This window comes from Hypanus sabinus, chromosome 10 (assembly GCF_030144855.1).
Source record: "Hypanus sabinus isolate sHypSab1 chromosome 10, sHypSab1.hap1, whole genome shotgun sequence".
Classification (NCBI taxonomy): domain Eukaryota; kingdom Metazoa; phylum Chordata; class Chondrichthyes; order Myliobatiformes; family Dasyatidae; genus Hypanus; species Hypanus sabinus.
The window spans coordinates 59,114,112-59,128,881 of NC_082715.1; the positions used below are offsets into that span (position 1 = coordinate 59,114,112).

The 14,770-nt window shown below is 38.1% G+C and overlaps 1 protein-coding gene across 5 annotated transcripts in view; it reads right to left on the reverse strand.

Annotated features, from left to right (window-relative positions):
- LOC132400687 (transcription factor E2F6-like) overlaps window positions 1-14,502 on the reverse strand; it is a 32,806-nt gene extending 18,304 nt beyond the window's left edge. For all 5 annotated transcript variants that reach the window (XM_059981917.1, XM_059981916.1, XM_059981919.1 and 2 more), the window contains exons 1-5: window positions 13,525-14,502; window positions 9,817-10,021; window positions 6,530-6,689; window positions 4,470-4,583; window positions 2,669-2,834 (exon numbers count right to left, since the gene is read on the reverse strand). In XM_059981917.1, the coding sequence (XP_059837900.1) occupies window positions 2,669-2,834; window positions 4,470-4,583; window positions 6,530-6,689; window positions 9,817-10,021; window positions 13,525-13,807 (928 nt within the window). In that variant the 5' untranslated portion in view covers window positions 13,808-14,502. The remainder of the gene's footprint in view (window positions 1-2,668; window positions 2,835-4,469; window positions 4,584-6,529; window positions 6,690-9,816; window positions 10,022-13,524) is intronic.
- Window positions 14,503-14,770: the final 268 nt, after the last annotated feature.

Below are 14,770 nucleotides of genomic sequence, written 5' to 3' on the forward strand. Positions count from 1 at the left end.
AAGCTCCTAAAGCAAACAAAACAAGGCAAACACCAAGTAAAAATTGTAATCACAGGGAGGTGGAGATGGCCATTTGGCTGATCAAATCCTTCCCAGATTTTGTATTTACATTCTAAAGATTCCTGAACTCCTTCCAGTAATATTGCAATTTTCACCCCTTGAACTCCTCTTTGAAAGTTACATGTAAACCTCCTTCCATCCTTTAGAAGACATCGCAAGGTATAAGTTAACTACTCACTACGAACAGCACTTTTCAGAATTGCTTTTAGTTCTTTTGTCAATTATCTTTGATCAGACTTCTCACTCAAACCTTCCAGCAATGTTCCACTGTCCAGTTATCTTTGCTTATCTCTACAGTTACAACTAATTTTGAACTTCTGGTTTTACATTATATTATATTTACATTCTGTTATTCCTGCTAAAACATGTCTCTTTATACTTCTGCGTTAGACTTAATCTGCTGTCTCCATTCTAACCAACTACGTCCCCTTTCAGTGCCAGCAGCAAAAACTGCAATGTAAAAGAGATGGATACATTCTGACAGGACCTCCCCCACTTTTATTTTAGTTTCAGGTTTCATGACAGCTGCAAATTTTGAAATCATCCACCATAAATCCAATGCTGTGAAGAAACACAGCAGCTTCAATACCAACTTTGGGAATTGGAATATTTTTGTCACATGTACCAAGATACAGTGAAAAACTTGTCTTGCATACTGTTTATGCAGATCAGATCATTACACAGTGCACTGAGGTCAAACAGTAACAATGCAGAATAAAGCATAACAGCTACAGAGACAGTGCTGTGCATGCAAATTAATGAAGCACAGACCATAACAAGGTAGACTGTGAGGATAAGAGTCCATCTCATATCATTTAATAGCACTTTAACAGTGGGGTAGGAGCTGTGCTTGAGCCTGGTGGTGTGTGCTCTCAGGCTTTTGTATCTTCTAAACAAAGGAAGAGAGGAAAAGGGAGCATATCTGTGGTGGGTGGGGACTTTTATTATGCTGGCTGCTTTACTGAGACAGTGAGAATTGCAGAAATACTATAGTTTATCTCCAGTCTGATAAACAACAGTCTCTGCCACTCTGTTCCACTCCTTCAGCAAATCTCCTGTGTTTTGGCACAGTCCCTTTTTTTTCCATGAGCGTTAATTTTGCTGAAAAGACCACTGCAAGACCCTTTACCTTTTTCTAAAAAGTCTATCTACAGAGATAGCTTTGTTGTCACGTCAAATTACAATAGTATTAACTAAACAAAAATTCACACACATTAGAAGAGCATTCAACCTGTCAGAGGGTTTTAAAGCTGTTAAGTTTATCAGATGGATTAAAACTAAAGAGCAATTAACATAATTGAATAAAAATATAATTAAAACAGTACAACACAAATTACTAAAAACAAAAAAAAGATAAAGCACTTTGCCCACAAGGATTCAAGCAAATTAGCAAACTGTTCATAGGCTAGCAGCCTCAAACGAAACTTTGCTAGACAAAACGGTATCCAGAGTTCCTCTTCACAAAAACACTGCTGGTCTCAATGGTGAGTACAGTGACTAAGTGCACATAAACAACTACATCTGCAGTTAGTCAGAACTCTGCATCTGACTATGCATTTGCTAAGTCTGGGATATGCCGAAGACTCTGCAGCTACACCCAACTGCAGGCTATTAGAAACATAGAAAACTTACAGCACAATACAGGCCCTTTGGCCCCCAATGCTGTGCCAAACATGTATTTTCCCCATATCCCTCAATTGTTCTAAGATCAATGTACCTATCCAGTAGTTTCTTAAAAGACCCTATTGTATTTGCCTCCACCACCGTTGTAGGCTGCCCATTCCACCTACTCACCAGTCCCTGCATAAAAAACTTACCCGACATCTCTGTACCTACTTTCAAGCACCTTAAACCTGTGTCCTTTCGTGTTAGCAACTTCAGCATTGGAAAAAAAGCCTCTGACTATCCACACCATCAATGCCTCTCATCATGTGATACACCTCTATCAAGTCACCTCTCATCCTACATTGCTCCAAGGAGAAAAGGTCAAGTTCACTCAACCTATTCTCATAAGGTATGCTCTCCAATCCAGGCAACATCCTTGTAAATCTCCTCTGCACCATTTCTATGGCTTCGACATCCATCTTTTAGTGAGGTGACCAGAACTGAGCACAGTACTCCAAGTGGGGTCTGACCAGGGTCCTATATAGCTGCAACATTACCTCTCGGCTCTTGAACTCAATCCCATGGTTGATGAAGGCCAATACACCATATGCTTTCTTAACCACACTGTCAACCTGTGCAGCAGACTCAGACCCCAAGATCCCTCTGATCCTCCACACTGCCAAGAGTTTTACCATTAATACTATACTTTGTCATCATATTTGACCTACCTAAATGAACCACCTCACACTGATCAGGGTTGAACTCCATCTGCCATTTCTCAGCCCAGTTTTGCATGCTACCGATGTCCTGCTGTAACATCTGACAGCCCTCCACACTATCCACAACACCCCCAACCTTTGTGTCATCAGCAAATTTACTAACCCATTCATATTATGATTTATAGTTTACTCAAATTCTGAAGTGATTTAGCATTACAACATCATTCTGCATAATCACCAAGAATAAATGTTTATTCAATCTTGCCATAAATAAGGAGCATCACCTCTATCAGGTGGTAACGTCACTGCCTCATCTGTTGAGGAGATTGCTTCATTCCCATTGGACGTGTCATCTTCACACGTTTTAGGAGGACAATATTCTTCCTGCATCTCGCACACAAATACATCAATTGGTCCTTCAGTACTCTTTATATAAACTTGGATTTTCTCCTATACAAATAAAAACATTTTTTTAAAGTTCAAGAAATGAAATGCAAACATTGCATAGAGATACAAAGACTAAGTCTCTAGTAATTTCGATGCAAACTGCACATGGTATTAATGAAATATTTCAATTGCAGCTCAAAGAATCTGCATAGTTGCAAATGTAAACTGTTTCACAATCATAACAAAATGCAATACCATTCTTTCAAAAACCAGTAACTTAAAAAGTGACAGTGCACTATTAACAATTTAGTGAGTGTACAGATCACCAGTGATATTAACCAGATTATTAAAAATTAGTGACTTCACTTTTACAAGCTTTATTAGTGTATATTGACTACGTTCCAAGTTGATTAAACATTTTTCAAGTATTTAAAAAAAAATTAAAATATACCTTCGCGTCATTACTTTGAACTGGCTGTAGGGGAAGGATATTTACTATTTTACATAATGCTAGTTTGGGCCACCAATAACATCAAGAATAGGTAAAGATCCATTAATGCAGACAAACTCCAATTTCAAGAGCAACAGATATTAATTTTCAGGTCTTTTAAATTAAATTAATGCTTACAAGGGCCCAAACAACAAAACTAGAATGAATTTGAATACATGAGTTAATAATCAATATCTAATTCAGTTAAATATTTAATTTGTATTTCCATGGATGCTCTCAGGCCACACATTTCCATGCACTTGAAAATGTACATTAGCAGTCTTAAAATGATTTCAATGTTCTCCTGACTGACCTCCCATCTCACAAATTTTTTAAGTAATCATCCAAATTTCTTCTCCTTACACACTGATTCTCCCCAAGCCAAATTTGCACTGCTGACTCTTACTGCACCATGTTGACATTGCCTCAGTTTGGCTTTCAAACCAGTAGTGCACAACCATACTCACCACCTGGAATGACACTAAACTCAATTTTGACAACTCCCTCCATGGCCTTGCTTTTCCCTAGTCTGTAACTTTTGTCAGTAGCAGTACTATAGGATCTCTGCACTTTTCCAAACCAAGCTTCCAGACAGCTGATTAAAACAGGAGTCTGAACCCTAAGCTCTGGAACTCCCTTCCTTTCCCTGTTACTCTAACATTTTCCTTAAAAACTCCTACTTTGACCCTGCCTGATCTGATTCCTATTCTAAGGATAAGTATATAAATTGTAGATATTGCTCTTGTTAATGAATACATGGGGGGTTATTTTGTTACGTTAAAGGCACCATAGAAATCTATACTGTTGTCTACTCGCAATATAAGCTGACAATTTACACAATTAAGATAAAATGTTAAAGTTTGTCCCTTGCCTTATCGACTCATCAGGCCGGTGTTATATGCTGGTTTCCGTGGCGTGAAGCGACTGAGAGTCTGACACTCCCCTCTCGGATAGGACGCCAGTCTATCACGAGGTCAACCGCCAGCACTTTGCCGGTACCCACTTTCAGCTGGGTGGACTGAAACAATGTGTGGTTAAGTGCCTTGGTCAAGGGCACAACACCCTGCCTCGGATGGGGTTCAATTTACACAATAACAGGCAGAAAAACTCCACTGCAAAAATGCTAAATCAACATTAATTACAACTCTATGCAGATGATTCTAAGCCTACAGAAGTGGCAGAAACCAAAAATGTCAAAATCATCTTACCTCATTGGGAATAGGTACTTCGAGCTTCGTTTCTTGGGGAGCTTTGATTGCGATTACAATCTGTTCCTTGAAGGCTTGAAGACCGTGGATGTCCTTGTAAGTTACATATGCTAGTGTATACCATTGTTAAGATTGAACGTGATTACAATTTGTGGAAACCCAAAATCTACAATGATATTCTAATGCATTTCTCCTCAATTACTATCTGAATTCACATTTGCAAAACTTCCATAACTTCAGATGTATAAAATTAATCAGACTGTATAATTTTGCTGTCCAATTGTTCTGAAGCCCCAAAGGTTTGGCAACAGGCTCACTGGATGCAGGTTCCACTTTAAATTAATACACTGGCTCTATATATTCCTGTGCTCCTTAACAGGGTTTGCTGAAAAAAATATACTATAAACTCTGTGTAGACATTAAAGTATTCTGGAGTATTAATTGGAACAGCAACCAAATAATCTGCCAGTATGACATCAAAGTTTCAAGTACATTGAATTAAGGAAGTTTAACTATAGTTTAAAAGAAGTTTATCTTAAAAAAAATGAAAGTCGTTACATATTTCAGAATGTTATTTTGCTGCCAACTTGTTCCATGGACATAGGTGCTTATTTACTAGCATGTTTCTTATTTGCAAATTCCATCAGTTTCACTCCACCTACATCACCCAGTTCAGATCCTCCATTCACTCAAAAGAGGACAACTCTGGAAAATACAAAGTTACAGTCAAAGCCACGACTACCCTCACTGTAGACGATGAAGCAAATGGAAAGCATCACGACAATACAGTGATTAGAATTTCTCTCTGGAGAGCCCACTACTCACCTTGCTTCACCTATTCTTGCTATGAAAAGGACTCATCAAAATCTACCTGTTCAAACAATTTTAATGCACCTTCTAACCATTCTCTAGAATCTAACTCAACATCAGCCTGAAACGCTAACTGTTCATTCATTTCCATTGATGCTCCCTGATCTACTGAGTTCCTCCAGCATATCGGGGAGCATCTCAAAATATATGTTGGAAATATAAATGGAAATATGTAGAAATCAAGAGTATAATTATTTATCAGCAATGATTTCAAAAGGGAAAATACCCGTTATTAACTGTACTGAACACAAAGAGAACAATGGACATACAAGAGATGCAACTTACCTACATTTTCATAATGGTTTTGTTAATAGACCAATACAAGTCAGAAAATTTAGATACCAGGGAAAAGCAGTTATATAAATTGAAAGCTGGCTTCAAGATAGTGCACAGTGAGAATGCAGGCTAACTACTTACGGTACAACGTGGAGGATAGTGTTCATCTGAAAGTTCAATAAACTTTTCCAAATTTTCAAATCTGCATTTGATGCTGAGTATGGAAGTAAGATAATACTAAAGATTGCAACAAATTATAAGATAGTAATAAAATTGTCAAATAGGAAAATAGATGGAAAATGGTCAACACAAATAAAGGTGATGTGGGGTGGTTTAATGGGGATGTAGGGAGGTATATCTGGAAGGTACAGTAGGAAACAATGTACAAAATGCCAATCTCTAAAAGTTGACAACAGGTTAGCTTGCCCATAGAAAAAGCAAACCAACCTCCACAGTTTATTTCGAGGAAGGAGAATTTTTTGTTTAAAAAAGCAGATGAGCAATCTGAGAATGAAATCAGAAAATACTGGAAATGGTCACTTTCCTTCTCACAGTGCTTTCCATGAAACCAGAGGAAATGTAGCACCTGTCCTTTTATCTCTAATGCAACTGATCTGCAGGGACCTAAACAATCATTCCAAATGAAGCAATGGTTGCCTTGTACTTACTATTTGGTTCTGATGATATGGCCACTGCCATCAGCCTGTGGCTTATAATTTCAGATATAGTAGAATGTTTCTATGAGAGTCAAATCCAACACAAGGACTAAGAATCAGTCAAAAATCTAATACTGGTCGAAATACATTTGCAATCTCATAAAACATTCTGTAGTGCAGCACTATTCAAAACAATGTCAATGTTCTCAAACTTGAAAGCAGACACGTATATGTAACTTGCTTAAAAACAAAAAGATATCTTGCATTTTCTTTGTCTTCTGTTAAACTGTATAACTGTTGAGCACAGTCCTTGATTAATTCATCTAAAGAATTCTCTACCGTTGTTAGGTCTGCCAATTCTTTTCTCAGTTTTCGAGATTGGGCTTCATATCCTAATCTTTCTTGTGGATTTTTGCCTCTAAAAGACAAATAGAAACAGGTAAATTGTAAACTACTATAAAAGCTTGTCTTTTTGTTTAACTGGAAGGCAATTTGTTCAAAATATTGCACACAAAATGACAGGAAAATATTATGTGGAATAAAAATTATTGCATACGAATCAATTATTTCACACGGAGATTAACTAACAAGATAAATTACTTAATAGTCTATTAACACTCTGGCCACTTAAGAGCAAGACATTGCCTTACCTGGCAGTAAAAGTACTAATATTTCATAAAACAGGTATTAGGTAAAATCATTCTTACAAACTTATCTAAAACTAAAATTGCAGCCTCTCTTTACTAAATAAACAACTTTGCCATGTTCGTAATTCAACTGAATTAGTTCAGAGAGTAAACCAAGTTTGTTGATTTTTAAAAAGTGAGTAGTCAGTTATATTGACTCCCAAAATGATTCAGTTAACAAAAAACTCAAACCCTTTTTGATATTGTTTTCATTTGTTACTAGGATGTGAGAAACATTAACTTAACAAATTGTTACAAAAGAAATAATATTTGTGTGTTGAAGTAGAATAAGACCAAAAGCTTGGCAAATTTTGAACTCATCTAAGAAACCAAAATGAATTGCAATCTTTGGATCAGATTAAATTTCTGTAGTCCAGTTAAGTCCAGTCATGAACAATGGAGGACAATTAAAGAAATAAATTCTAAATTTCTTCATAACAAAATGGAGCACCTTCACAAAATGAAGGCAGAAGACCAAGCTGAACTGAAAAATCTTCAGCTGATGAGTTTTGTGCAAGATTCGAGATTCCTCCTCACACTCCAACTCAATGCAATATTAAGAATTTACAATATAGATAGGGCAAACCCTTTGGGTCTCAAATATCCTGATGATAGTTTTAAATTATATTCCAGTTCTAGCTGTCAGTTCAGCTTCAATTCTGGTACAGAACTGACAAAAGTGGAATGTTGTAGAACAGTCATCTGGAAGGCAATTGAAACTACTTTAAGCAAAAACTTAATTATCAATGCTCAGTTTAGGTTCTAAGCTCAGCTCAGGACCCCACTCTCTGAAGTTCTCTGATGACTGCGGTGGTTGGGTTTATCAGAGATTGGCTGGAGTCCGAGTACAGAGGACTGGTGGACAAATGTGTGGAGCAGTGTGGGAGTAATCACTTCCTCCTGAATGTGGCCAAAACAAGGGAGATGGTGATTAATTTTAAGAGAAAGAGGATTGTGACAAGTCCTGTGTGCACTCTGTGAGAAGTTGCGGTGGAGGAGTACCAATACTTGGGTGTTCACCTTGACAACAGACTTGACTGTCAAACCAACACCAAGGTTGTTTACAAGAAGAGGATGAGCAAGCTATTTTCTAAGGAAGCTGAGATCCTTCAAAATGTGCAGCAGGATGTTGGAGCTCTTCTACCAGACTGTTATGTCCAGTCATCACTGAATTCATCAAAAAGGCTGGATCCATCCTTGGCTACAACCTGGACTCTTTTGAGATAATTTTGGAAAGGAGGTCACTGAGCAAACTGTTATCCATTATGGACAATTTGGCACATCCTCTCCGTGACCTACTGAATAAGCACCTTTTGGAATAGGCGATTCAGCTCCACTGCCACAAGCATCGTTACAGAAAATATTTCCTACCAAATGCAATAATGTTCATCTCTGTGTGAGAGAAGAACACACATCATAGTACAATAATCTCTGCTTTATTTCATACATTATTATTGCACATTAGTACATTATTATTGTGTATATTATCATTCTGTACTTTATTAGTTAAGTCTTCACACTGCTAAGTGTATTTTTAAATATTACCACTGTAGCAAGCGAATGTCCCACTCGGCATCAATAATTATTATTGTACTATTATTATTAGTACAGCCTTGGTCAAAAAAGTGATGAGAGCTGAATTATGACTGGAGAAGTGACTGCCAGATTAAGTAGAGCATCAGGAAGCCTTACACACTATAGTAAATAACAGGAGGGTTGACTGCTATTGACTGGAGTCAATGTTCACAAAACAGAAGGTGATTATGGCTGCTCAAGATCTCTCTGACAGGACATCACTGCAGGAACTCTGCAAGACAACAATCATAGCCTCTTTGTTAATGATCTTTTCCACATAATAAGAAATGTGAGTTGTGTTGATGCCAACACAATTTCTCTTTCTACTTGCAATGAGAGATTATGATATCTATGTTTGCTTACTGCAACGATGATACAATATTGAAACTGACAATTAAGCAGCAAGTAGCATTTGTGACATGCAATAACCATTCCTAAATCTGGAATAACTGCAGCTTAACTAAGTAGGTTTATAGTAGAGTGGAACACTAAATTCATTATAATTACTCCAGTTAAATCCATTTGTGGATATGTGTGGTAGCAAGTTAAGAAAAACAACTTCAACTGGATTAACTCTGCCCGAAACACAATTTTAGAACAAAATACTTCATCAATTACTAATGGCTCACTTTGCAGATTTTATTGAAGCATTATCATTTGTGATTGAGCTTGAAGAAACTGCACATCCAAATCGTTGGGATGTGAAATTCCCTTCCTTTCATCTCAGCTGTAAGAGACCTTTTTAAATTTTTTTTTAAAACAGGAATAAAGGATAATATAGAAGCTGATTAAATTTTTTTTTAAAAAGGCATGGCATTTAAAAATATTCCAGAAATTATAATACTTTAGGGTCAGAGAAAGAAATAAACAATTATGGCTTTGTACTCTAAAGAAAAATTCTATCAAATTCCAGTTCTCTTCAGATCACTGATTGGATCAGTAAAAACTGCAATAATGCTGTGATTGATGCAAGGAATCACTGAGAGTAAGTTTTCAATTTCTGCTGTAACCGCTAGGTGTTCACTCTAAATAAACTGTCAGTTTAATAGATTAATGATGTCAACTGCATGTAATTTCACTGTCATTACAAATATAAAATCTGAATCAATGTATTATTCAAAGTACAACAAACGTCAATTTCCAGTCAAGTCTAGATGAAGAAAACAAAATCACGGATTGCTGGCATGACCTTACAGTTAATTTTCTCAATGATGAACAGAAGAGGTAGATTTAATGAATATTGGATTTTATATAAAGAATAATCTACTGTGAAAACGAACTTACATCCATTCAATCAGGTTTTTGGATTTTTTTCTCACCAGATGAATGCCATCCAGTACATTGGTGATATCGTAAACCCTCCTTTTTCGCACTCCAAGCATCCATGCCACATCATTGATGTCAAGAACCCCATCAGGAGCCTTACTGACAAGTTCCATAAATCGCCGAGTTAGACGCGCTAATGACACATCAAAACGTGGCTTTCTCTCTGTTACCAAAAGAAGAAACTGGCATGAACTTTCAGATTTAAAATAACAATCAAAGAGATACCGCATGGAAACAGTTTTGAAACTAAGTACTAGAAATTGTACTGAAATAAAATTCTATGCACATGGAACAGGTATCATTCAGAAAATAAAAAAGGTTAATACCTGATGTCCAGTACTAGATAGAGAGAAATTTCCCAAAACTGAGTACTGGGAAAACCAAAGTAATTACCCTTGGTGTAATCCATAACCTATGCTTCTCATTACCAACTTTGTCAGGCAATTAAAAGAAAACTTCCATAATCTTTGATCTTGTTTGGCAACATGATAGATCTTCAATTGCTTGGTACATCACTGATCCATCAGCCAGTAATCTGATCCAGTACTTTCGGCAAGTTTTCTGCCTACCCAAAATGTCACTGCCCTCGTGCTGAATGCCAAGCCTTTTGCACTGTAAATGTTAAGTGATGACAAACCCCATGCCGCTTCGTCTCTCTACTTCTTCTTCTTTAAAGTACTCCTTAGAAGTTCTCTTTGCAGAGCTTTAGGTCTCCTGCTCCAATTTTCTTCATGTAGGTCTGAACAATTTATTTTCAGTAACACTCCTGTGAAACCCTTTGGGATGCTTTCATAAAATCATTAAGCACAATAGGAACAATTTTGCCTTTTGAGTCTCTGCCTACTCTTAGTAATGTTTGCTATTTTAAATAACAAATATTGATGTTGTTATTTTCTCTGGCAAAGGATATTCACTCAAAATTTTAAAAATTATATTAGAAATAACAAATTAGTATTTTGGAATTAAGATGTTAAATTGAGTTTTGTTTTGATAATCTTATGCAGTTCACAAGAACTTGGTCATAAGAAGGTTGTCAACATAATGTTGAGGGAGAAAAACTCCAGAGATGGCACAAATACTTCCCAAGCTGAAGCTACAAAAATCAGGATGAACAAGACGCCAAAACTTGAGATCAGACAACTTTGGAAGCTACGTGGCCATATGTAGAACCACATGGGGCCAAAGTGGGATTTAATCTTTAGAATAATTCAACAAAAAATATGGATCGTATATAGATTGATAAACACAAGGGTAACAGGTGAAAGGTCATCAGTAGTTTGAATAAGTTAAAGAAGTTAGCTTGGGTGATATGGAGCTGGAAGCAAGAGCTGAGTGTATCGTTCCATGCATCTCGACCAGCATTTTCAAAAAAATCTAGGCCAATGACTCTGGAACCAGTAGCTGCACTGAAAGGAACCCAATTCTAAATTTTATGACAGACATAACTGGTGAGAGAGAAAAAAAAATCACAAAATGCTGTAAACACATCATATTCACATATGGATCTAGGGCTACTGAAGCATATAGACTAGATCACGAAGTACCAGTGTGGTACATTAGTGTAGAAGTTAACAGCAGTCTTTACATCACCGGCTGTAAGATCAGTGTTCAATTCCTGCCACTGTCTGTAAGAAATTTGTATACTCTAACTGCAACTATGCAAGCTTCATCTGGGTGCTCTGGTTCCATTTCAAATTCCAAAGACTTATGGTTAGAGTTAGTGAGTTGTGGGTATACTACATTTGAAGTGTGCCGACACTTGCACAATCCTTGTTGACTTGTTTTGATGCAAACAACACATTTCAATATATGTTTCGATGTACGTGTGATAAATAAAGCTAATCTTTAATCTTAATGTTGCACTGGTCAGAAAACAGCAGGTGCAATTCACAAGTGGAAATTATGAAGGGTTAGGGAGTATTCTGGAGTTAAGTAAATATAGCAGATATTAGTTCAAGCAAGAACTATTCTTTAGTTTTCAATGTGGATTGCAAATTGAAAGCAGTAAATTGAAGTTAGAAGTACACTTCTGCAAATTAACAGGATGGCCCACAGACTAAGAGATACGGTTTCCAAAATGGTGACCTTGAGACATTTGTATATGCACGAGCCAAGCATTATGACAATGGGGTTGTGTTAATTGGCTTACATCAAACCAGGCATAATTTAATTTATTGTATAAGGACTCAGATTTAACAAATGTTTTTTTTCTATGTAAATAATTTTATTTTGTAATGTTTCTGAATAAAGTATTTTTGGAAAAAAAACCAAACTTGGTCATAGGTATAGGCAATCAACATGTTGCCCTGACAACATTAATTTTGGGTGTATCGGATTTCTGCACCCAAAAGGTTTCAGACTATTTGCGTGAAATACTTTGTGACAAAGGTGTTTGAACATTCAGATATGTCTGTCCCTGTAGATATGTATTTCAAAGGAAACACTGTCAACCCAACATATTGAAGTAAAATCCTGGTGAAGGGTCTTGGCCCGAAACTTCTCCTTATAGACGCTGCCTGGCCTGCTGTGTTCCACCAGCATTTTGTCTGTGTTTCTTGAATTTCAAGCATCTGCAGATTTCCTCGTGTTTAATATTGAAGTGAACAATGTCATTGCAACTATTGAAATTGTATTAAATCATCCACTGTTACCATTGATCTGAAGGATATAGAACTGTGATATACCTTTGGGTTTGTGACCCTCTACCAACAGCGTCACCAGAATGATGCCTACTTGCTGTGCTGATTACAGACTTCTTTATCACCAGGTTCAGTGTTCCGGTGACTTAGTTCACAGTCACAAGAAGAACTTACCAACATTTAAATAGAGAAATGTCAGTAGCTTCTAATGAAATTATTGGCATTTCTTCGTAAAATTCAAAGCAAAAGCTCAGTGAAACGAATGTGAACTAGGTGACAGAACTCAAAAGGTCCAAAGAAAAACACATACACCCAAACGTGTCAGTTCATACATTGAATACTACTCCGTTTAATTCCCAATTCACAAATCTGCTTATTTTCCACTATTATTCAAGTCATTAACAATCTACTTTCATGTGACTAATACTAACGTTTTACACTTCCAATAAAAAAAACTTTGACGTGAAATGTTATATAAAAACTTAAAATGTTGTAGATACTTCTTATGTGCAGAGAATAAATTGGTTCTCAGCTCAATGATCCTTGATTTCGCTTCAGAAATGCAACCGGACTTGAGAATTCCGCCAGAATTGCTCACGATCCCTACGTGAAATGTTAACTTTGATTTCTTTTGCTCTAATCCCCACAGATGTGCGCTGACCTGCACCATTCGCATGTCTGAGTTCAAGCATTTTATTTTGATGCTCCGGGCCGGAAGTTAATTTCACCGTCAAGTAAACAATGCGCAGTGTATATAAACTTCCCAGGGAGGCGTGTTCAGACAAATGCACGCGGGAAACAAAAACGAAATCAAAAGCACAGATCTGGGCTTTAAGTGAGGTTAAAACTAACCATCAGCCCATTGGAAAGAGTACCGCCAAGGTGTAAGTTTGGACTTTCAGACACCCTCTCTGCACAGGCGTCACACACGTAAATACTCCTGACACGGGAGGCAGCAACAAGCGAGGGAGGTGAGCGGTCCGGGTGGTGGCACCAGCGCCAGCGCTGAGCTCAGCTCAGGACTCACTGTGACTGGACGTCGACATGATCTTCCTCCCCTCTCTCCAGCCGACACCGAGCAAGCTTGTCTGGGATGGCGGAAGACCAGGGCCCTTGCCCAGCTCGAAGCCTCGGATCCCGCTTCGCCGCCCCGCGATCAGCAGGCAGCCAATCCCACGGCACCCCCGCGCCCTTCCCGCACCGCCAGGGACTGAAGGCTGCCGCGCATGCCCAGAAGCCGAGCCCGCGATCAGCAGGCAGCCAATCCCACGGCACCCCCGCGCCGCCAGGGACTGAAGGCTGCCGCGCATGCCCAGAAGCCGGGCTCGCGATCAGCAGGCAGCCAATCCCACAGCACCCCCGCGCCGCCAGGGACAGAAGGCTGCCGCGCATGCCCAGAAGCCGGGCCCGCGACCGGCGACGCATGCGCTCTGGTGTAACTGCATGTCGCAGGCTCGGTTCTCCCATCAAGGTGACTGGCGGATTTTGCAAAATGTTGGAGCTGGTGGATCTCAGGCAGCATGCATAGAAATAAACCAACAGACGACGTTTCGGGCCGAGACCCTTCTTGGCGGTTTTGTTGTGGGTTGGAGTTCCTCCAACCTGCGTTTTAGGTCATGATGTTTCAGAGTAGCTACATAAAACTTGCTCGGAAGGCACTTCGAATCGAGGACATCGGTTATGGAAATGGATGGAGAAACGAAACCTTTTGGAAGCAGGGAATCTAATTTGTTGGCTTTGTCAACCTTCTTGTGTCCTGATGAGCGCATATGCAGAGCTTCCCTTGGAGACATTCACAGTCAAGAGGCACCGTAATGACAATGATCTCTGGAAGTGCTTTTGAGTCGTCATAGAGTAATACAAAACAGAAACTTGCTGGGTTTAGTTTTCAAATTGATTCTGTTCAGTTTAACAATCCACCTTTGTGAATATTTAACTTCAATGATTAAAACATCTTTTACATCAAAATTTAAATGTATGTTTCAAAGGTTTATGGCTGTTAATGTTAGACAATTCCATGGATAATTTTGACAATTAATTTCGAAGAATGATTAATAAAAATATTTTAAAATGCATGTATCTACGTGTTGCTTCCCATTCTAAGTATTTGTTTCCTGGTTTTGAAGCACTACTGGTGGATCAGGAGGATAGGTTTTTCAAGCATGGTGATGTAAAACTTCCATCAATCAGAATTTGATGGCGATCTGTCCATGATGGATAATTTTTTTAATAATTTGAATATTCCCAAACTGACAGATGAAGATCGGAGTTTG